The sequence below is a fragment of the Perca flavescens genome, chromosome 16, assembly GCF_004354835.1.
Source record: "Perca flavescens isolate YP-PL-M2 chromosome 16, PFLA_1.0, whole genome shotgun sequence".
NCBI classification, from domain to species: Eukaryota; Metazoa; Chordata; class Actinopteri; order Perciformes; family Percidae; genus Perca; species Perca flavescens.
The window spans coordinates 28,267,542-28,292,299 of record NC_041346.1 but is presented as its reverse complement, the minus strand read 5'-3'; the positions used below and the strand labels follow the sequence as shown (position 1 = coordinate 28,292,299).

The window sequence follows — 24,758 nt, the reverse complement described above, 5'->3', positions numbered from 1 at the left end:
TTTCAACATTTTCTTTAACAATTAGCCATTTGAACCAACACTGGACTGCAGACCTGCAGGTGTATACGGTGTGAGCGTGAGGTGAATATCGTTCTGCGTGATGTACTCACTCGTAGGGAATACTCCTGAACACGATGTGATCCAGGAGTGTGATCTGCTCTGCCAGCTCCATGGCTGAGAGAGACTCAAAACACTCGGCCTTCGGACTCTCCACCTGGAAACGCACGCAAACTATTTGTAGTCTAGAATTTCAAAAAGCTGTTTTGATGAACTACAGTACCAGTATGCTAAAGGGGCTTTCACACCTGCCTCATTTAGTTCGGTTGAATCGCACAAGAGTTGGTTTCCCCACTTGGTTCGGTTTGTTTCGGCAGGTGTGAACGCAGCAATCACACTCTGACGTGCACCAAAAGTGGACCAAACAAGTGTGGTCTCGGTACACCTTCTTTTCTTTTTTTATTATAATTTTTTATGCCTTTAGTGGATAGGACAGCTATGAAAGGGGGAGAGAGAGGGTAAGACATGCAGGAAATCGTCACAGGTAGGACTTGACCCCTGGACCTTCTCCGTCTACCAACTGAGCTAACCTGGCCACTCTCGGTTCACTTTCAAACAAACTCTGGAGCGGTTTGTTTGTGGGGAGAACGTGATCCGACTTCAAACATTTTTGGACTAAACCAGCTGGTGTAGTCAGCTGCACTGTGCATTATGGGTTGAGGACAAGTTTGCACTTTAGCAACACAGCCCCATGGCAACTCACGGACAAACTTGAAGTTGTGAGTAGTTTATGAAATACGTTCAAAGACACATCTGGCCAATGATGTGTATGTTGTCATGTGACTTGTGTTGCTGCATTTTGGTTCACCAACTCCTCAACTTATTCGGACCGGAGCAAACAGCGTGGCGTGAAAAAGAATCGAAAAGTCTGATAAATACTACAAGGTATAATTTTTTTTGCCCTTGGTCCGGACCAAATGAACCGAACTACAGATGTGAAAGCACCCCAAGGTAACTCCACATACTGGGAATCCACCTATGACTGGGAATTCACCACATTACACAGAAACTACTCTAGAGCTGCTGGTGTTCCTTAAGGGAGTGACGTTATTCTTACCACGATGAAGTGTAGTAGGGGACAGCTTGTCTGGAGATAAATTAAAAATTAAAAATGTACCCAGAATAAACTAAAATCTAAAGTTCTTTGTGGTGCTGACAGGCGGCAATACTGACCATCTGTAATATGTCCTCTATCTTCAGCTGAGCATCATCTTGTTCTTCTTGAGAAAGGGCACTGCTGAGCAAAACAGACCGCGTTACAACATGTGTGCATAGTGTACTGTAGTACTACTGTAGTAATGGGATTGAGATTTTATTTCATGTAAAACCGAAGAACTAGAGAGCTTCTTGTCTCTGTGAAAATAAAGACGGTGCTCTTTGGTAGGGGAGGATGAACAAATTCTCGTTTGTGTCCACATTCAAAAGCAAAATGTCTCAGAGCTTTGTGTAATTATAGAGTGTGTGTGTGTGTGTGTGTGTGTGTGTGTGTGTGTGTGTGTGTGTGTTTATATGGTCACCCTTGTTTGTTCTTATTTTTTGTTGGATGTCTTGTGTTAATTGTATTCTTCCTATTCATGCTTTGTTTTAATGTGTATGCTGTTTTTAATGTAAAGCTTTGGGTTTACTTGTAATGAAGGGTGCTATACAAATAAACATTTTTAAAAGATTTTTTTGTTGGCATTTTAGGCCTTTATTTGTATAAGACAGCTTAGACATGAAAGGGGAGACAGAGCGGGAATGACATGCAGCAAAGGGCCACAGGTCACAATTGAACCTGCAGCCGCTCAGTCGAGGACTGAGCCTCTATATATGGGCGCGCGCTCTACCAGGTGAGCTCTACCCAGGCACCAAAAATGTTTTTTGACAAAAGCTAAAATGCCTGTACATCTTACATCTGGCACATTCTAACTAGAACATACCTTTTTCACAGCAAACATGTTGACATGTCACAGTAGGAAAAGCACAGGTGTATTCAAAACCATTAATGATGGCTGCATTCCACTAAGGAGAGGTCCTGGTATTAAACCATTACTGATGGCTGCATTCCACTTAGGAGAGGTCCTGGTATTAAACCATTAATGATGGCTGCATTCCACTTAGGAGAGACCCTGGTATTAAACCATTACTGATGGCTGCATTCCACTTAGGAGAGGTCCTGGTATTAAACCATTAATGATGGCTGCATTCCACTAAGGAGAGACCCTGGTATTAAACCATTACTGATGGCTGCATTCCACTAAGGAGAGACCCTGGTATTAAACCATTACTGATGGCTGCATTCCACTTAGGAGAGGTCCTGGTATTAAACCATTACTGATGGCTGCATTCCACTTAGGAGAGGTCCTGGTATTGTGCATGCTGACTCACCGAAATATCTTACTGGGACACTTGATGGAACTGAGCCATCGTTAAGGTTATCAATGTCAGCTGTGCTTCTCCTACTATGACAAGTCCAAATGTCTGCTGTGAAAAAGGTCCATAAGATTCATATAAAAAGGTCAATGTGTTTTGGCATCCAGCCTAGAGGTAACATACAGGGAAGGTATGAGGTGAAACAATATAATGCACCAGATAAGAAAATCTGCATTTGCAGACATTTTGTAATCAGGGTCAATCTAAAACAGTGTTCACATAGTCTTTCCCAAATAATTCCTGCAATCACCAGGGTACAACTTGATTGATAGACCGACAGACACATGAACAGTATATAAGATCCCAAATCTATAACTCTTTTCTGACTTTGTACCTTAATATGTTTGATGTTGCTTTCCTCTCCTGAGGCAGCAGGTCTGGATCTCGTAGCACCTCTTCCAACAGACCGATCACCCCCATCTTCAGCTCACTGTTCATGTCAAAGTCCTGAAGATCAACACATTTATTAGGGGTGCATGATATATCGACTCAATATCGTTATCGCAATATCACGTTGCGCAATATTATATCGAAAGGGGTTGAAATACTTTTTACTTTTTTGGGGGAGTGCTGCGTCCCGTCTGTTGGCTGTGTGGCTTAGTTGTGTTTGATTTAGAGCTTGAAACGCTGTAATGATCATGTTTCATTGGTCAGTTACCGTGCCACTTGCACATGTTTGTGCACGTCAGCGCACGGGGCCACTACGTTACCAACCCTATGGAGCGTACCACAGGTGTACATATTTCAACAGAGTGACGGTGTAAGTGAAGAAATAGAGACATCTAAACGGAACAAATCAGAAAAGCGAAAGAAAAAAGTTATGTCCAGTTCTCTTTATTTATATATTTTATACTGTCCAACCAGTACAACATGTCCTGTTCCCTTTATTTATATATTTTATACTGTCCAAAACATGTCCTGTTCTGTAGACATGGTCCTTATTTATTTATTCAGGTTGGAACAGTCCAATATCAGTTGAAATAAGCCTTGTGTTGTAAGAAAACTTGTTTTCTTTATAAATCTATTTTGATGCGTTTTCCATAACTTTGGTAATTTTACATAGGTTTAAAAATATCAAAATTAATATCTATATCGCAATATCACATTTGTAAATATCGTGCAACCCTAACATTTATCATATTGAATGTTTGCAGTAAGACTGACTTGAGCAAGTTCAGAAAATGTTGTTCTGTCCTGTAAAGTCCAAGTTATGATTATTCATGTGACATTTTTCTAATTTAAAATTGGTAATTATTTGACTATAAATATTTTTTATATAATTATTATATTATATTTCAAAAAATGGTTTGCATCCAAAGCTCCACAGCTGTAAATCAATGTTTTATCACGTCTCCAGCTACAGAGACGGCACATGAGGAGGATGCCCTCTAGAGGACATTTACATCCAGTGTTGTATTTTCATTTTTGCCCAAACAGCACAAATCACAAACGAAATAGGATAGCTGTGAGAAAAATAATAAAAAAATACAGAAATCTCTCATGTGAAATAACAAATGTTAACAGAAAAGATTGTGTTCACGTAGGAACCCACCATTAAAAAAAAAAATGCAGGCAAAATGTCAAAAACATAACCTTAAAACATTTGTCTTCATTTCTGGTTTTGATTGACAGAGACCCCTAGAGGCAGACAATTACATATTATACATTTAAATAAATACAAAACCAAAAAAGAGGCTAATTACTTTGGAGGGGAAAAAAACACCAAGTTAATTTACTGTAATGTTTACAGACAAACCGAACTTACTGGGTTTTTTTTGTAAGATAATAAAAGATCTTCTTGATTTTAATTTAAGTTTTTCCACAGGTGTTCCCATCCTTACTATAAGCGATCACTCCCACGGACCCATGAACTGTGTTCATCACCAGGACCAAATAATACATGTTTTTAGACTACTAACATCCAAGAACAGAAATAGCATCTTATATAATCTCCAAAGAAGACGATCGTCCTTTCACTGTCCCCGGGGGGGATGCTGACCTTTCTGCATGCGTCCTGGGTGGGAGATAAGACACGCAGAGCAAAGAGCACCTCCGTCGGGGAAAAGAGTAACAGGAGAGGACACACACAGACACAGACACACAGACACACAGACACACAGACACAGACACACAGACACACAGACACACACAGACACACACAGACACACACAGACACACACAGACACACACAGACACACACAGACACACACAGACACACACACAGGGAGGGGGGTGATGGTGATGAAAACAGACACAACAACAGGCTCTTTCAGGTGTCCTCTCCAGGTTTGGGTCTTCTGGACACACATGTAGTAAAATACTTTCTGTTGTGGACTCACCTGCGAGTGTTTGGAGACCCAGTGTCGCAGCACGTTGAGGACTCGGTTGGTAGCAGCTCTCCGGATGATGAATTCTTTGTCACAGACTTTTTCTGAATTACTAAAACCTAGGAGGAAAAAAAAAATTAAAATTAGTACAACTATCTCAAACACCGTAGGTCATTCTTGCCCTTCAGCTCCCTGTTAAAAGGCTTGAATATCTGGAATATGGAAGTGTAAAAACAACAACAATCAGGGATGAAAGAAATACTCAGATATATTACTGAAGTAAAAAGTAGCATCACTACAGTGTAAAACTACTCTGTTACAATTGTACTTACGTAAAAGTACAGCAGCACCGAAAGTAAAACTACTTGTTACTAGGGTTGGGTATTGTTAGGGATTTCTTCCGTTACCTGTGCTAAAACGATACTTTCAAAACGGTGCCTAAACAGAGAGATAGATTCATATACTGTATATACAGTACATATAATCGGCGACATTTAAGAAGGGCTTGTTTATTGCTAAGGCCATATGGTCAAAATTAAATGAAATAAAAATGCAATAGTAACTTATTTCACCGGTAAATTGCTGTTAAACGACAAAAACAACCACCCGATGGGAAAAGGGTATTTTACAATAACTTTGAATGCACCACGAGGCTAACGGTTTCACGTAAACGCACAGTCTGTGTTGTTTTACCGACAGCAGTAGCTGTAGACTGTTACGTCCCGCTGTTGGAAGCCTCTACAGTGAAATACAGTCACACTTTACACCAGCTGTCCGCATTTTAACCGTGTTTAATCTAGCCAAGTATAGTGTTAATTAGCGTCACACGCAGCGATGCTTCTGTTGCCTCTAATGTCCATTTCGGAGAATCAGAGAGAAGCGCGGACATTCAAGTGGCAGTGAAATGAGGCATCCGTGTTGCTATTCGGTCCGGTAGATCATGTTAGTTAAGGCACCTGTGCCGTAGTAGCACCAGGTCTCAGTACACAACCCTACTCGTTATGCAGAATGGCCAATTTCAGAATAATATATACAGTATTATATTATTTGATTATAATTATTTATGCATTATTTTGTTCATCACTTTAATGTTGCCGCTGGTAAACGTTCCTTAATCGACAGATCTGTAAAACTGAGTTTCTCCACAAAGAAACCTGCAAAAGCACCACTTTAAATCTTGTTTACTAGAGATTTGTTTAGAAGTTTCTTTGAAATAAATCATTCAGCATGAAAAAAGCATAAAAAATAATGAATGGATTTAAGAAATCTAAGTCGACTGAGACCAAACAGCCGATTAGTCGACTAATAGACTATGAGCGGACGGCCCTAATGTATTTGTTGATTATATTCTGTATCATTAATCTCAATCCGCAGTAAGTAATATAAGTAACATGGAGTGGAGAAAAAAGTATAATATTAAGTATGAAGTTGCAGAAAATAGTACAGATAATTCAAATTTGTACTAAAGTACAGTACTTGACTAAATGTACTTGTTACTATTGACCACAAACAGTTCCCTCGCTCATTTGTAGGGCTGGGTTCAAATAATCAATTCTTTGTTTCAAGTGATCTGATATTTGGGGTCGGGGAAAAAATGTATACAGCGTAGTATTTTGGTACTTTGCGTGGCAATACTGTATCAATACACAGACGCCAAGTATGGATCTATTATTATACAGTATATGCGTTGGTCAGTTTGCCTGCTTGACAATCCCAATTTTGAAGCAATAACACTGAAGTGAGTTGAACAAAGAGAGAAATGTATCTTTTCAGATAAAACAAGATGTTGATAATGTTTTCTTTTTGGGGACATCCTTTGAAATTTGGGAAAAATTTGTAGTTGGGAAAAAGGTAATAAATTGCAATATAATCGCAAAATATTGCAATTTGCAATAATATCGTATTGTGACATAAGTATCGCGATGATATCGTATCGTAAAGCCTCTGGTGATTCCCACCCCTATCTGATATGGATTAATAAAAAACCCGAAATCGATCTTTTAATATATTCATCTTTTCACAATGGATGTATATGTAAAAAGTAATTCAAACAACATATTTGGGGCTCAGTTCTTTAAGGAAACATTAAAGCTTTAGTGCTTAACTTTTTGACTATCAGCTCCACACAACTCTCTCTTTGTTTCTCAGTAGGATTATGTTCAGAAGATTGTGGTGTCCGGCGACACTCGCGCGCAGAAGCTTGAGTGAAGATAATGACCTCTTCTGAAGAGTCCATCATGTTTTTCTAATCCTCCGTGTCCTCCTTGGCTACTAGCAACCATGTGGAGGAGGGGTGGGGATCAAAGAAGGCTTGTATCATGTGGACGCGCCGACAGTGTTGTTGTCATTACTTAGAATAACTCATGGGGGCGACAGAAACTACACACCATAGCTTTAACCTGGTGCTTGAACAATTTACAGCAGAAGCTCTCTAAGAATCTCATTTATATCCAACATTATATGGTATTGTAACTGAAATTTCCCTAACCTACTTGATTTCAAAATGTAATCAAATCGGGACATGGTGAATAAGAATTGAATCGGGAAATCATTGGCGATACCCGGCCCAACCAAGTTGTGTGTCTTTTGTCCTTCGTGGCTTGCCGTGCTCACCCTGGGAGCTGCTGTGCCCGGCAGCAGCAGTGGCGATCGCAAACGCTGAAGCCGGCGACATCGTGCAGCGTGCAGAGTTCTCCCCCGGTGTGACTGAGAGGAACCAGAGACATTAGAAGAACTGCATGACATTGCACAAGTGTGTATCTGTGTGCGATTGTACACGTCAACGTACCTCCCGACTGTCTGTAGCGGAGATGCCTCGGCGTTGACGGCGAGCGACAGGGAGACATGTCGCCCGGCTCGCTGCTGGCCAGGGATTCAGGAAGAAACTTGTCCAGAGAAACTGACTCCAGGACAGCTGTTAGAGGGACAGAAAAGTCATCCGTCACATGATGTAACAAGACCACGAAAAAACATACACACGTCTTTTGTAGGGCTGAAACTAAAGAATAGTTCCTTGGTCTATAAAATGTCAGAAAATGGTGAAAACTCTGCCCAAGATGACATCCTAAAATTTCTTGTTATGTCTACAACTTTACTGTCACAGAAGAGTGAAGAAACTAAAGAATATTCACATTTAACAAGCTGGAATCAGAGAAGTTTTAAATTAAAAAAATGACTCAAACTTTATTTAGTAACTTTATTAATCGCTTATCAAAAATCGGGATTCATTTAATAGTTGACAACTTATCGATTAATCTTTGCAGCTCTAGTCTTTTACTTCTTTCTGTGAGGTTTGATTGTACAAATCAGATTAAACTAGAGGCAGAGGAGGTATTCAGATGAGTTACTGAAGTAAAAGTGCTAATAAAACACTAAAAATACTCTGCTGCAAGTAAAAGTCTGTTAAAGAGAATATAAAAAATCTATAATAGAATAAGACGGGTATTAAATACAACACTTAAAGTTAAAGTGCGGTGTAACAAATTAACAATTACTTAAAAAAGGCAGCGTCAAACATTTAATTTAAAAGAACTGAGTTGCAGCGGACCGGCAATTATCTGGGAAATTTCCAAATATGTGGTGCTTAAAAACTGATCGTGCTTCTCCGTGTTGAGTTCTGACTCTAGGGACAGAAAGCCCAAACTTAAAGTAATTTGCTTGTTTTAGCCACCAAACAGCCATCTGTTTGTGAAATTTGTGTACATTAATTTACAATGCCCCTAAACTTGTCAAAAGGCTGCCTTGTGTGCTCTGTTTTTGTGTGGGAGTTAAATATAATACCCATTAGAGGGTAACACAGGAATCAATTGTCGCTCTCATCCTATCCCGAGCCCACGAAAATACTCCCGTCACATCCCGATCACGTGACTGCCCCCCAAAAAAATAAAATTCTGTTCTCCAAAATCCCGAGAGAAAGACTCCCGAATCCCGTCCCACTCCCGTTTCGTTCCCTATGTTGTCTAAAGTTATCAGACTCGGGTAGGCTACTCCCAATCAACACGCTTATTGTGAGTTGTAAGTGGTTCTCTTTTCTAAAACAAAATGCCTCGCAATCTTTGCCCGCACTCACCGCACATTGCAGCGTCAGTTCTTAATTTAATCTCCAGCTCTGTCCCGCTCCGGTTGATTTTTATGCTCAATCCGTCCCGAACACGTTACCGACCCTAACCCGCAGGAATCACATGACCCATGGGAGTCCCGAAAAATTGTCACCCTCTAATACACATACAGTATATTTGTTACATAAGTGATCTAAAAATACTGCATCTGGATAAAAATAAATCAGCAATATAGCCTTTGAACGCTGTTGTTCATGTGTATATTTGGCCTGCTGGGTCATAAGCTGCTGTATTTTAGGTGTTATTGGAGAGCTGCTCTCCTTTCCACACATTCAATTTGTCATTTTCCTCTGAGGAGGCTCTCCGGCTGCAACAGAAGAGCTCCGTTAGCGTTTCATTTCTTCATTTTCTTTCTCTCCTCTCCAATTTGTTGTTTTGTCTGCGACTTTCTGACCTGGTGCTCAGCCACTGTTTTTACAGTGAACGAGCTGTCGGGCGGGGAGCCAGATGGTTATCTAAGAGCACGATTATTCCTCTGTTGGGTAACGCTGACCCATTTATGTCCACTTTTCCCCTCGAGTCTGTTTGGGTTGTCGGTCCACTATCCGTGATGTGTAACATTCAAGCATAATATTAGTAATGAAGAAATCATTTTCATGCAGAACTTGAAGTCACTTTGCAGTAGCTGTTACTAAACTCTGCATTTGCCACAATTTCGTGACACTCCCAACAGTCGACACTGAGGCGCATGCCCACACACGGGCTGATGTTCACACGGGCCCGTCAGCGTGTGAATCATATGCTTTTGTGTTGATGCTACATACCCCTGCGGATGCTGCGCCTCAGCTTCCCACAGAAGGCGTCGATGCGAGGCAGCTCTCCGCTGACGTCCTCCCCTTCAGCTGGGCTCAGCTCTGGCGAGCTGGAACCGCGGCTGAGGTCCAGGGGGGCCTTGGTGGAGGTGGGGGGCGGCGAGGACACCCCAGAGGCCTGGGGGAGGCTGGGAGAGCGCGTGGCGGTGGGTGGAGGAGAGGAGAAGCCAGAGGGGGCCCTGGTGGAGGTAGGGGGAGGAGAGGAGATGGAGGGGCTGTGGCTGGAGGTGGGGGAGCTGGCTGCAGAGGAGGTGGGGGTGGTGGAAAGGTCCAACGCTCCGGCTTTCCCACCGATGGGGGAACTGAGGGAGAGCTTGCGGGAGTGGACGGGGGAGACGGTGCGAGAGGGGATGGTGAGAGGAGGAGGAGAGGAAAACTTGCGGCACAGCCTCGGGGATTTGTTGTTCAAGGGGTCCGTCGCCCACGAGCTCTGGTTGGTGGCGAAGAAGAGCTCCAGAGACCTGAGAGACAAAAAGAAGAGTCCATCTGTAGATCTGTCTCTAACTAACGCTGATAAAACCCTAAAGGTACGAGTCCACTGGCAGCATCTTTTCCACGCTTCCCATTTAGGGCTGCACAATGTGTTTTTTTTTTTTTTTTTTTTTTTTTAAATCGTTTTTAAATCAACTTGCACAATAGACCCATCGCCAAAGGCTGCGACATATCGCCTAAGACACTCTTTTGAGTTAGTTGATAGAGTGTATTAATAAAAAAGTACACTTTAAAATGTAATTAATTATTTTTTTAGTGCGACATTTAATGTCCAATTCAATTTGTTCAATAAAAGAATGTTGGAAATGATTTTTTTTTTAAATTCAACAAGCAATTTTGGCGGCGAAGAAGAGCTCCAGAGACCTGAGAGACAAGAGTCCATCTGTAGATCTGTCTCTAACTAACGCTGATAAAACCCTAACGGTACAAGTCCACTGACAGCACCATTTCCACGCTTCCCATTCATTGTTTATGTACAATGTAAAAGAAAATCTTTACTCATCTAATTTCCCATCAAAATATCTAATAATATAATGACACAATCATCTAACATGTAATATTTCAGTGAGATATAGGGACTTGTTTTTTTAGACAATGCACCTTAAATATCTCATTAAGTGCAAGAGTCTTGAACACATCTTTTTGAGTCGTATCTTAGACGAAACAAGCTTTTCTTTTGACATTTCATTAGGTTTTTAAGCTGCTGTGTAATTTGTAAAAGGTGGATCAAATTTGAAAATCAAATCTTATTTTCAAGAAAAAGTGAATTTTTACTTGTTGCATTGGGCAGATTTTTTACTCATTACAAGCAAAAAAAACACCTTGTATTCATTGTTTTTTGTACTTATTTCTGAAGTTTGCCTTTTTTCCCCCAGTGTACAAGCAGCCGGGCAATGCATTCTGGTAGCGCCGCGACTTTCATGTGTCGAGATGCCCACTCCTCATTGGCATAAAGTTGAATCCAGGCAACTTTATGCAAATCAGAGGCGTTCAGCTAGACTCACCACCTCTCAAAAATTCACGAAAAACTTTTAAAGTTTTCCAAATGAGTCGCCATGTTGGTCTGGTTTGAAATCCGGGAGCAGACAGCCCCACGTGTAAAGCATTTGTCCAATCAGGTGCAGCCTGTTTTCTTTGCTTGTCAGTGGTCCGTGAAGAGATATTGCCCACCAAGCGTCCAATGCTGGGAAGCGGGGCGATGCCTGCAGCCAAAAAAACGCCTTTGTGGACACGTACTCTAACTCTACTGATGGTATTTACTTGGACTGGTCCAGTGCAAGCTGTGTGATCTTCAGACTGTAGTCAGGACAGAGGGACATGATGGACAGACGATCGCACGAATGTTGCTCGATCCTGATACAGTGACAGGAAGAGAAGGAGGAGGAGGAGGAGGTGTATGGCAGGGTGATAGATGAAGAAAGGAGGTGAATAGTGAGGGGAGGATAAGAATAACAGCAGAACATGTGGAGATGGAAAGATGGAGTGAATGAATTGCGGCATGCAGTCTGTTACATGAGAGGAGAGGGAAAGACCATGAGGGTGGAGGAATGTGTGCAAACAAATAATAAACACAATCACAGCGTTGTTTACAGAAATTATCAGACCTCAATAAGTACATTTACATGCACACTAATATTCCACTATTATTCAGAATATGACAATATTCTGAATTTGATGCAGGTCATGTAAACAGCATATTCTGTTTGGATTTCACGAATTAGGCCTTTTCTGAATATAGCATTTCCTGATGAAGACATGTATTATATTATTCCGGTATTATTCGGGTTTGAAAAAGCATTATTTGGACATGTATACAGCGCATTCAGAATATGTGTCTCAATCAGGGTTTTTACTGCAGTTTGTGACAGTTTACAGCCTCTCGCTGGTTTACGGTGAGCTCTGTGCGTTGCTATGGTTGTTGGACACAAACCAGCCGGCCGACAGTTTGCAGGGCTGCGGTAGAGATGCACGGCCAAAAGAAAAGGTTGTTGTAAGTTTATTTGATAAGGACAATGCACAATCAACAATTCTGTAAATGCGCAGTGTTAGCCAGTAGGCTAATTTTCAACTGTAGTCCTAGTATGCAAGGAGAAACACAGCTACTTTTAAAGAACATGAAAGACTTTGATATCAACAGGTTTTTGGACATGCACAAACATCGCAATGCCGACCTTTTCAAGAAGGTGGCTGAAGGAATGAAAGTCTACCAGCGATGGAAAACTAAAAAAAAATGTAAACAGGATATTATATTATATTTATATATTATATTAGTTGAATATTAAATTAGCCACGTAAACAGCGTAGTCAGTAGGGCTGCTCCTTCTTTGTCGATTAGATCGGTCGTTTTGGTCTTAGTCAACTTAGATTTCTTGGTAACACTTTAAGATTTCTACATAAGCGTGACATGACACTGTCATGAATACATGACACTCACATGACACTGTCATAGCCTAGTCATAACACATGAACCCTAACCCTAACCATAACGTGTCATGACAAAACCGAATGACACTTACTAAAAAAAAAGAGTTATGTCATAAACGTTTGACTTGTTCATAATGTTTTATGACACGTTCAGGACAGTGTCATGTCACTCTTATGTAGAAAACTTAAAGTAAATTGTAACCGATTTCTTTAGTCCATTAGTAATGTTTTATGCTTTTTTTCATGCTGAATGAATTATTTCCAAGAAACGTACGAGCACATCTCTGGTAAACACAAGAATTAAAGTGGTGCTTTTGCATGACTCTTTGCGGAGAAACTCAAGATTTACAGATCTGTCGATTAAATCGACTAATCGATTAGTCGATACGATTGAGCGAGTGTTAGTCGACTAAGAATTTCTTCAATCGAAAACAGCCCTAATAGTCAGAACATTGTCTTTTTCGAAATAAGAGCAAAAATCTGACTATTATGTAGTCAATGTACCTACGGTAGGGGTAACACTTTGACACAGTGATGTGTACCTGACAGGTATGGAGGTAAACGGCTTCTTGTAGATGTCCGCCAGCTTGTCGATGACCACGGCCGCTGTGGTGAAGATCCTGTACGTGTGGAGGAAGGTGTTGAGGAAATCTATGGAGAGGAATCTCAGGTCCGTCAGTCGTTCCAGGAGACGCTCCACGCTGGCATATCGGATCTGAGGGACCTTGCAGGAGTTGAGCGTCTTGCTGAAGCAAATGTCAACGTCGTCTTTATGCAAACGGGTGTCAGACCTGGCCGAACAAAGAGCACGTCATCATGGGCTTTTGGAAAACACTGATCCACATTTTTCATCATTTTCTGACATGTTATAGACCAAACTAATCTATTAAACGTTAGTTTGCAGGGTTTACCGTGTTTGTCCGTCTCTTAATACTTTTAAATCATTAAAATTTCATAAAAATGTTTTCAATTATTTCACACTTTTTTGTTAAGTACATAATTCCATATGTGTTCATTCATAGTTTTGATGCCTTCAGTGAGAATCTACAATGTAAATAGTCATGAAAATAAAAAGAAAACGCATTGAATGAGAAGGTGTGTCCAAACTTTTGGCCTATACTGTATATTTTCATAATACTTTAACAGCATAAACACTATATTTTATGATTTTTTTTAACGACATGGAAGTACAATTTCTATTCATTAATTAAAAAAAACTTGTAACTTTTTCGTTGTTTGTAGCAACATTTCACACAATAAATATTCAGTCACAAAACAATTGTACTGTATGTTGATGATGTTGTCATATAACGGGACAAAAACACAATATTATTTAAGTTTGAAAATCTTCCTTTTCTATAACCTCTCTATGTACAAATATCCTCTTTTCTTACTTGATCATGTGCGGCACCGAAACTTTGGAGTTCTCCTCAAACACGCTGGTCATCAGGCCGTTACATCGGATATTATCAATGCACTGAAACAGAGATTTGGGGACACCTTCAGTCCTCTTTAATCCGACATTAGAGAGATCTTTAACAGCTTTAAGACAGTCAGGCGTACCTGGCTGATGTCGCTGGTCCAGGCAGCCTTTTCTTGGCGAGAAGGAGCCAGGAGAACGACGGAGAAGGACTGACCATCCGGAGGCTCCACCACAATCTTGAACTCCAGGTGGTTGAAGCCTTGACCTGCTGCATTGTCTGAAAGTGTAAAACAGGGGTGTCAAACTCAACTTAACTAGGGGGCCACAAAAAGTCAAATATCTTTGACTGTATTATTCCAGGTCTCATATAGTCTTCTCACTTACAGTTTGGTCCACATAAAGCCCTAAAAATGGCAGCTCAGAATAGTTCCTCAGAAATCTTAGAATTTAGCAAATCAAGCAAAACAAATCATTTTAAAAGTCGAGCAACTGGTTTTAATTTCAAAAACTCTCTGCTTCTGTGGGAATTTCTGAGAGTCTTAAAAAATCTTAAAAAGTGTCGTGTAGTTTCCTGTCTTTTTGTTTTGGTGCACAACTAGGCGGCACAACATTTATTGTGAACCTAAACTGATACATACGAGCCGGACCAAAACCTGCCAGGGGCCGGGTTAGGCCCGCGGGCCTCGAGTTTGAAACGTGGTGTAAAAGGTCCACAACTTAGTTAGCGGGAAAAATGTTAAGAAACAAGAAAATATTTGGTATAACAAGTACTCACAGTCTTCATCATTGGCATCTAGTTCTTCGATGAGAGTGCACTCGATCAGAGACAACGTGCCTCCTTGCTGTTGGGGGAGAAAAGATGCGACAGAGAGCAAATTCAACATTTTATCCGAAATTCTACCTCACGGGGAAGTTGTTTCACTTGTTTTTAAAGGAGACCTATTATATACCGTTTTCAGGTTCATAATGGTTTGTTTATGGTTCTACAAAGATGTTCAAAAACAACATTTTTCTCATACTGTCTGTCTGAATATACCTGTATTCACATTTTGTCGGAGACGCTTCGTTTGAGCGCCTGTCTCTTTAAAATCTCAGTCTGCTCCGATTGGACAGCATTTCCTGACCTCCGGATTCTGCCTCTGTATGGTGTACAGTCCATTGCAGCCTGAGACTAACCCTGCGTTCATGGACATCGGAAAAACGTTTTTCCGAGTGAAAACGTCACCATTCACGTAACGTCCTGTGGGAATCAGAGGTGGGAAACTCGGGCTGGATTTTGATACCCGAGTTCCCCAGTTGGTGATGCGTTGTTGACAACTGACGTTTGATGGAGGCAACTTCGGTTCACTGAACATATTTTAATGACAATAAACTGTTTATTGTGGACAAATGCCTCTTCCAAGAAACATGCACAGGCATAATATGTTTAAAATTATTCATAAATAGGCCCACATATAAAAAAAAAAAAAAAACACATTATCCGTGTCTTTTCCCGTTGGTTGTCCTGCAGATAACACAAACAAACACCTGGCAATGTGCTGTTTGGATGCTCGTATAAGAAAACAGCAGAAAATCTTCTGTTATTGTGGCCTCCATGTTTTCACACACCTGATGCTCTCGGCTACGGCCAAGCGTTGGTGGCAGTCATGCAAAAAGTTGTTATGCCAAACGCTAATATAACAGAAGAAGAAGAACACCTCCCGACCATGTGAACGCTGCCAGTCGGAAAAACAACGTAACCACGGGGGCGGTGCCTGTTATTCTGAGGTGGCATGAACGAAGGGTAAGTATATAGCAGCACTTTTTACAGTCAAAAATCACCAATAAAGGCTTCTAAACCAAATGTTACACAACCAGACATGTTCCAGCTGGAATATGATCGGAAATTGGGGAGAAATAAAAAAACCCATCTGCAACCAAGATTACAGCTATCCCTGACTTAGCATGTAGCTACAGGGTTTTCCCTGCTACATGTAATGTCAACACTGCAGTAACATGGAGCAGATGACCATAAATTGAAAACCAGCTCGGTATGACGTCACTCCGAGACACAGTAGAAAACACTGTTAAAACCGGAGCGTGTGAAATCTCATTTGTTGTTTATTTAAAATAAAATGACTAATTCGCAACACCTGTCCCTAGAAGGGCTTTTAAAATCTGAGGTTTTGTCTCACAGGGATTTCTTTTACCTACGTTTACCTCATTATTGGAAGCTTCGGCCAAGTTTAAAATGAAAACCCAACATTGTAACATTATAGATAGGACAGAAAATACAGAAAAGCATAACAGATCTCCTTTAAAAGTAGAAAAAAGGTAGCTCAGCGCTGGCTCTCTCCCCCCACCCACAATCGCTTTGTATAAAACAGTGGTTGGTGTATTTTCTAGACAGTTATGCTTGAGCTCTTTACAGCAAGGATTAACAAAGCCAAGTCATTGACTATAGACCTATGGAAAGGTGCAGCAGCACAGGTATCAGACCTAATGACCTCAGCATCACAAGAAGTAGAGGAGGGCGACTAGGCAAGGTTTTATTTATTTGTTTGTTTTTTCTCTCTTTTCCTGGGGGAGTGGGAAAGGGGGGTTGTTCTTGTTCAAGTGTGTTTGTCTGTTCTGTTGTTTGTTTAAAATGGAAACAGGAATGCAGTAACATGGATTCTCGTTTGGCTCTCTGTGAAGGCGGTCGCATTTTCTCCCTCTCCTCCCGCTGCCTGCCCTGCTTTGCTCTCTCGTCTAGTCTTTGTCTCAGTGTACTTCTAGAGTCTCTCTCTCGGCACTGCTCCTAAACTACGAATTATGGATTTGATCAACTGGTCTCTCAGCGCAATTGACACCATCTTCTCGACGAGAAGCTCAGGTTCGGGGGGACCTGACTGCCCTGCCGGGACCTTCGCAGCTGGCTACACGATGGAAACGTGGGAGAGTTGTGTGTCTGGCAGTTCTTTCCGTGGAGGATATTGAGGATATCTACCTATCCGGAACCATGATAACGGGTCTTTTGCTGATTGGCTCAGGCACTGCCCTGATTTATCGAGAAATTAAGACGAAGACGGGAACCGAGCAAAATACCAGGCTGCCCGTCATGGTTGAAGCCGTGGGCAGAGCTGTCGGAACTCAGATTGTAACTTTGATCACCATGAGCCACAAATTGGATACTATGATCACCATGAGCCACAAATTGGATACTATGATCACCATGGGCCAAAAATTGGATCCTATGATCACCATGAGCACCAAATTGGATACTATGATCACCATGGGCCAAAAATTGGATACCATCTTGGAGAGACTGTCAGCTCTGGATAGGCTGGACAACATCTTGGGAAAACTCACGGTTTTGGCAAGGAAATTTGATCGATACGGAGACCAGAGGGGACATTCAGAGAAGTCGAGAGTGACTAACTGCGGCTCCTCGCCCTAACACAAAACAAATTCCAATCTTATCTTTTTCGGCTCCCTGAACCAGCGCTGGCCTTGGCCGAGGCCGGTGTTGAATAATCACCTCCCCCTGGAGCACTGCAGCGAGGCACACTCTTGCGTTCCCTACCCGATTCCCACAGACACCTGTTGATTGTTGACTCGGACTGGGTCCCGTTTCAAGGCTGACTCCATGGCAACCGGCTGTGTATCGCAATGACGATTGTGCGGACTGAGAAAACCAGATTATGGGGGCCAGACGTAGCTTGACTACTCAGGCCTACATACACACAAACTCTTACTTATATACAGATATGCAATCACCCCCCACCCCCAATCCAGCGCCTTCACCGCTTCTACCCCCAGTGAGGCGGGCGGGTCTGTGACCAGCGCCTTTGTTTGGCTGCAGGACCAGATGTCTGCTTGACTGTGCTGGACTACCTGCAAGCCCCCAACGTGTCCTTTTAGGCACTAGGATTAGGCAATGGTTATGGTTAAGGTTATGGTTAGGTGCCTTGAAGTCAACGGTCGCAGCACTGCCAGGAAGGAGACGTTGAGGGCTTAAAACACTATCGAGCTCTATTAATTCCATTTTATGTGTTAAGTATATCTGTGGCCAGGTGAGGCTGACCTTCAGCAGGTGAAGCTTTCCTCCAGATGTCCGTGAGCAGATGAGGAAGTGTTTGGTGAACAGGAAACACTGCCGCTCTCCTTCCTTCCTCAGTGTGAGCGAGCCCAGGCGGACTTTACTGAGCATGCCCCGCTCGCTGCTGGACGGCAGCTGGATAAGAGAGCCTGTTCACGGAGTCAGGAGTGAGTCAAAGGCCTTGGAATGAAACTGAAGTGGTAGCAGATGCTGTAGAGGAGGCTCACCTTGTCTGACGAAGGTCTGACTCGTGTCCAACAGGATGTCACAGCCCTCGACGATCATCCTCTCGATGGCCAGATTCTTCCGGATGTTCTCGGTGTCGCTCACTTCATCATGCATCATCCTGACAACACAAACAATCTTCATCAACATCATCTGTCACATCATACGTGTACAGTATATCTGTGAATTGTGCACAAACTCACTTGGAAAGCTCCTCCAGTTTGGATTTGGCAAACTCCATACTCTTGCGCTCGACATGCTCATGAGGTGTGTGAGCCAGCAGCTCATGAAGAGTGATGATGTAGCGTGGAATCTGAAATACCAAAAAAATAAGCTTTCAGACCCTTTGCTTAAGTGATAGACCGATTTTATCGGCCGGCTGATAAATCGGGTAAATATATATTTTTTTTTATTGATTTTTTATTGACATATAAGAGAGTACATTCATACACCTCAAATTTCTAACAAATTTTAATGTCAAAACCCCTCCCCTCCACCCTCCAGCAGGTTGTTAATACATACACAGACAAAGCATTCCTATCTCAACAAAAGATCTTTTAAATCAGATATTAACTTCTCCCATATCAAAATTGTATGCGGCTGAGCATCATTTATTCTTGCTGACAACAATTCTAGGTAAGAAATATCCAAAAACGACCGGAGCCAGTGAACCCTAGAGATATTATGAGATTTCCAGCGCTGAACTACTATCTTCTTGGCTGCAGTTAAACCTACTAGCCAAACTTTACTAGTTTTCTCTGTAAGACCAAGACGGGAATCATCATTTAAAGGATGCACCGCAGGATCCATTGGGAACTGAACTCCTGTTAAATCGGCAATAATACCGATCACCTCCCTCCACAAACCAGATACCCCTGGACATTCCCACATAACATGCATAAAGGAGCCAGTGGTTCCATGGGGGCAGAATGAATGTCTTATTCTCGGTGTTAAATAGGCCCTATGGCAGAATTTCAAATGTATATATCTATGGTTTGGGTTTTTTGAAGCACCAGCTACATTACCCCAAATAACCTCCCAGTCTAAGTCCTGTCCCACTACTGATATATCTCTATCCCAAGCTTTTATTCGGGCCAATTTTTTTGTTTTTACGTGCAGCTGCTGCGTTCACCGATAGTGCTGGAGACGCTGCACCCATCCACGTGATGCACATCGCACACATAATTTGGGTGATATGAATGTAAGAGGATTGCAGGAGTGACACTGATCTGCGTTTTTGTTTATTATTTTTTAAAGAAATGGCAGAGCAGATTCCGAAAACAAATCCAGTGTGGCAGGGTTTACATTTTTATGATGTAAATTGAGGGAGCAAAAGCAGTATCGGCTCAAGAAAATCGGCAGCCCGTATCGGTCATCGGCTAAGGCTGATGGGAAAAAAAAAATCTGTATCGCCACTAAAAAATCCATATTGGTCGATCCCTACTTTGCTGAAGTAAATGTACTAATACACCCTGTCAAATACTCCACTCCAACTAAAAATCCTGCATTCAAAGCTTTAGGTAAAAGTATGGGCCAGTAAAATGTACTTAAAGTACGTAAAGTGAAAGTACTTGTTGTGCAGTAAAATGTTCCCCATCAGCATTTTCCTCTAAAAAGTTTTAAACTTTTCGTGGTGTCAGAAAAACCCTGTTTTCAGCTTTGTGACGATGCATTTTCCAGCTGATCCGAGAGGCTTTTTAAAGACTTTATTCAGCCAAAAAAGTAGGGGAATTTTCTCAACACATAAAGGCAGACTTCTTCCTTCAGTTTATCACCAAACATTCAACATCTGGAGATACGTGGTTTTCACCGGACAGGTAAGGGAAGGAAAAACTGTCATCTGAAAAGTTACTAAAGCTGTCAGACAAATGTAGTAGAAAGTACACTATTTACCTCTGAGATGTAGAGGAGTACAAGTAGAAAGATGCATACAATGGAAATACGCAAGTAAACTATAGGAATTTGTAATTAAGTACAGTTCTTGAGTAAATGTACTATGTTGTGTGTACTACCTGGAACATGGGATAAGTGAGGAACGTCTCCAACATGCGTCCCTCACAGGCAGCGTTGGATTCGTACTGCTTCAGCAGCTTGTCGAAGTCTCTGTTCTGCTTACAGTTGGCCAGGACCTGCAGACTGTACTGGTGGTTACGCACAAACTCCTGGTAGATGTTCAGCATCGGCAGCAGGATGTCAAACAGGTCCGCTGGGTGGGAGAAAGAAAACACAACACATACACTAACCGTAGGGTGAAAAAATCAAGCATTTTCCACAACATAAATGTTGTGGAAAATGTTTTTAGACAGGGGATTTTTGCAAAATGCTAATTTAAAAACACAAGAGCACAGACTGTTGCCTTGCAATGGAATTCAATTGAAAATGTCCATAGGACTTTATTTATAGTCTATACTGTAAAATAAAAGCATTGTTGTGTTTAATAAACATTTTAATAGAGAAAATATAACATTTCATTTTGTTAGATTGTTAAGAAGACACACACACACACACACACACACACACACACACACACACACACACACACACACACACACACACACACACACACACACACACACAATAATGTAAAATATTACTGTCTTTACATTTTTATTTTGTTCCATATTGCTTAATAACCATACAAATAGATTCATAAAATAATACTGTATAAACCCATCCTAATATTGTTTTGGCAACATAGTTATTGAACATTCATGCCAATAAAGCCCTTTGAATTGAACCGATAAGGAACATGTTCTAAACTTAGCACAAAAAGTAAGTCTGGGCTGTGTCTGGTTCTTCCACACGCTACTGAGGCTCCCGTTTGTGAAATGAATACATTTTTCAATTGCCAATATGTCTTCTTTCTTCAAACTTCAATCATCCAATCCACTCAATGGCAGAAGAAGCTGTTTGGCATTGGCAGAGAAGATTTGGCAAATTTTTCATGGGCACAACCCACATACTCAGCGCTGCTGCTCATCCCACAAATGCATGTTTGAATGAATATAACAGGCTTTTCAACGGTATAAGATTTATTGCCAAAAAGCATTGTTAGTACAGAGAAATAATCTACCAAACACAAATTTCCTTTGTTTAATTTAATTTGTGCTAAGTTTATATATGTTCTATGGTAGTCACATTCTACACTCCTTCCAGAGAGTTTTTTTTGTGATCGTTGCGGGCAAAAATCCTTGATTCTGCGGCACGTTTTCTTAAAAGAATGCGATGGAATATGCGGGATAGTTATGCAATTTTATGCGATGAAATTGCGGGAACTTGCAAAGAGATGATGAAAAAGAGACAAAAAAAAAAAAAAAAAAAGATTCCCCCCAACATCCTGCTTTTCGATGATGTTCACGTCGCATAATAACGTCACTTCACAACGTTCCCATGGCAACAGGGGAAAAAGGCTGCTCTTGTGTGAAGTAAACGCAACCTTTTTCAACTTTCTGCTAAGATATGTGTGATTTTTATGCAGCAAAAGTGAGGCATATTTGAAAAAATGCGATTGAATTATGCGATCACATAATCACATTTTTTTTTGGAGGGACTGCTTCTAGAACTTGTCGTGCAGAGTGACATCACAGAGTGACATCAGGGTGACATCACAGAGTGACATCAGGGTGACATCATAGTGGGACCCATTCTAAACCTCTCGTGGCATTCTATGGTTCTGTTCAGAATACAAGCCTGGCTGCTTACAGCCAGTTAACCGCCTGAACTCATTAACGACACATCTCCGTGTGTGACAGAGCTCAAAACACCAAAACTTCCGTACTACAGAGATAGAGCAATACTACTCTACGCTGCAATACTCCACTATCGCAACAAATACTGCAGCGATCATGGCAACAATGCCGGCGACAGTCGTCTGCCCAACTCCCAGCGTGGAGCTCGAGGACCTGAAGAAAGACCAACTGGAAACTCGAGAACTAATCAGCCAGCTGGTGTCCGAAAATGCTGCGCTGGAGGAAGAGAAAAAGAAAATCCTGACGGCTCTACGTTCAGAGAGAACCGTAAGGAAAAATGTCCAGAAGGAGAGTAAAATCAAGGAGAACAAAAAAAATGAAGAGATTCACTCTCTCAGAGAAAGTCTGAAGGCAGAGAAGAACGTCTCCCTGTCAGCCAAACTCCACTGGAGTGGGGAGCTCAACCGGGTCGTCGGGCTCTTGAAACAGGAGCGAGAGAGGAACAGAGAGACCCAGGAGAAGAACGCAGAGGACAACGATAGGAAGTCGAGCCATGTCGTCCAGTTAAAGGATGATCCGATCAAAGTAATAAAGGAGGAAAAGACGGCTCTAGAAGCAAAGTATTTGGAGAGCGAAGCCAAGCTCGTGGAGAAGGAAAGGCAGATCATACAGAGGGAGGCAGAGTTTGAAGACCACAGGGCGCGTGAGCTGGCTGCAAAAATGGAGAGCTTTGAGAAATGGCGTGAGCTGGAAAGAGAGAGCAGAGAGATGGAGTGGAACAACAAACGGAGCCAAATGGAGAACGAAATCAAGCTCTTAAAAGAGAAAATCTCTGCTCTTCAGGTGCAAAACCACTGCTGCCAGGAGTTTGAAAAGATGAGCAGAAGGATGGAGGAGTGGATTACCAAAACCGAGAACGAAATCAAGCTCCTAAAAGAGCAAAACTCTGATCTTCAGGTACAGAAGAAAGAAAAGGAGGGGAGAGCGACGGAAGAGCAGCAGAAGGAGAAGAGAGAGGATTAACCTTGACATTTTTTTTGTTTTTTAAAATAGTGTGATCCAGTTTTACTGCCACATTTTTTTAAATAAATCTCTAACCTGTGCATTTGTCTTTTTTAAATGGGTCCGATAAAAACACACATCTACCGTGAAAACCTGACCGAAAATGTTTCACATATTTACCTTTTTTTGATTGAACTGAAGATGATTTCATTTCATTTTCACCTCAACACATTATGAAGTGATGCTGGAGTCTAAGGGCACATTCACATCTTTAATTCTGTAGACTTGGTTGCGATTCGGGTTGTAGTTGTAACATTGTTGCATTTTTCACATGTTCATACAGCTCACACTGCACTTTGTCAAGAGCACCACACATTGTAATCAAATGGTCGCTGGTCTATTAAGACAGAATATCCTGGTGAAACTCGCCGACACCAACCTGGTCTCAGAAATAATGGAGCTACATCAAATTTGTAACGTCTTGGTTTTTCTGGTTTTGCTTTAGTGTTTTCTAATATTTTAGAAGGCGAACAATAAGAAGCTGACGAGACAGCGAGTAAGGAGAAGGTTATGGATTATAAAGTTATCCCTTAAGTCATATATAAGTTGAAATTGCAAGCTAGTAAATGCATTGCTTTTTGGTTCAGATCCTATATTAGGATCAGACTGCCTGCGCACTTGGGAGCGAACCGAGACCCCCGTTTCATGTGGTAATACAGTTTATTAATCCCAACATCTCCATAATGTAATAAACACGTAAATATACACGTACATATCGGATGTCTGACAGCCCTGTTGTTCAGAACTAACCCAGGCTAACACGTTATCAGGCTAAAATGAATTTGCTAATTCTGGATTAGTTATATTAGTTTCCAAAATGTTGATCTTCAATTCTTCAATTCAACGAGTTTATCTCCCACACTAAATGTGTTTATTTTGTTGTATACTTTATCATGTATAGGCAATTCTCTGAAAATATGATCATATTTGTTTATTAATAAACTGCTCATGTTCATATAAAATCATAATGATATCAGGAGTTTACTCCAAAACCTCTTGGTGGTAATAATAATAATAATAATAATAATAATAAAATATAAAAATGAATTGTTACTCTGACAACAGTTCCAGAAACATTTGAAACCAGCTTCAAAGAACTGAAAAATCCAGACTCATGTCAAATCATCAGCCTTCTAATCTGAATATCAGGTGGCAGCACATGGCAGTGCGCTACCCACTTGGCCCGTTATGAGAGACAATCAGCACATATCTGAGTTCATCGACCACCAGAACCGGACTGTTTGTGTGTGTGTGTGTGTGTGTGTGCGCAGAGAGAGAGAGAGAGAGAGAGAGAGAGAGAGAGAGAGAGAGAGAGAGAGAGAGAGAGAGAGAGAGAGAGGGAGAGTAAATACTATATAGTGTTGGCAAATGCATGTGTGGGTTTCTGAAAACGACCTTAAATTCGGGAATTGGCAGTTTATTCAAAGTCAAAGACAGTCCAAAGTAGTGCTACTTTGCACATTTTTGTGTCAATTATCTTGAGAAACCAGGGAGAGGAGACAAAAAGCTCTTTACAAAGATGATCTATAGATGTTTTTTGTTGCACTGTTTTTGTTATTCATGCATTTCTCAACATGAGTTGTATATGTGAGACCGGAAGATGTCTGTTAAATAGTGGTGTCTTGTAATCCTATGTGTGACGGACCAAATGTTTGGC

The 24,758-nt window shown here is 41.4% G+C and overlaps 1 protein-coding gene across 8 annotated transcripts in view; it reads right to left on the bottom strand.

Annotated features, from left to right (window-relative positions):
- Positions 1-24,758, bottom strand: part of rasgrf2a (Ras protein-specific guanine nucleotide-releasing factor 2a) — a 66,160-nt gene that overhangs the window by 15,730 nt on the left and 25,672 nt on the right. The window contains exons 7-24 of one of the 8 annotated variants that reach the window (XM_028601892.1): positions 20,363-20,556; positions 18,554-18,663; positions 18,353-18,471; positions 18,111-18,274; positions 14,841-14,907; positions 14,206-14,342; positions 14,037-14,119; positions 13,185-13,433; positions 11,479-11,571; positions 9,679-10,187; positions 7,585-7,710; positions 7,410-7,502; positions 4,809-4,915; positions 4,469-4,483; positions 2,804-2,916; positions 1,231-1,294; positions 1,115-1,144; positions 111-214 (exon numbers count right to left, since the gene is read on the bottom strand). In XM_028601892.1, the coding sequence (XP_028457693.1) occupies positions 111-214; positions 1,115-1,144; positions 1,231-1,294; positions 2,804-2,916; positions 4,469-4,483; positions 4,809-4,915; positions 7,410-7,502; positions 7,585-7,710; positions 9,679-10,187; positions 11,479-11,571; positions 13,185-13,433; positions 14,037-14,119; positions 14,206-14,342; positions 14,841-14,907; positions 18,111-18,274; positions 18,353-18,471; positions 18,554-18,663; positions 20,363-20,556 (2,377 nt within the window). The remainder of the gene's footprint in view (positions 1-110; positions 215-1,114; positions 1,145-1,230; positions 1,295-2,803; positions 2,917-4,468; positions 4,484-4,808; positions 4,916-7,409; positions 7,503-7,584; positions 7,711-9,678; positions 10,188-11,478; positions 11,572-13,184; positions 13,434-14,036; positions 14,120-14,205; positions 14,343-14,840; positions 14,908-18,110; positions 18,275-18,352; positions 18,472-18,553; positions 18,664-20,362; positions 20,557-24,758) is intronic. The other 7 variants (XM_028601893.1, XM_028601895.1, XM_028601896.1 and 4 more) reach the window with 7 other exon arrangements.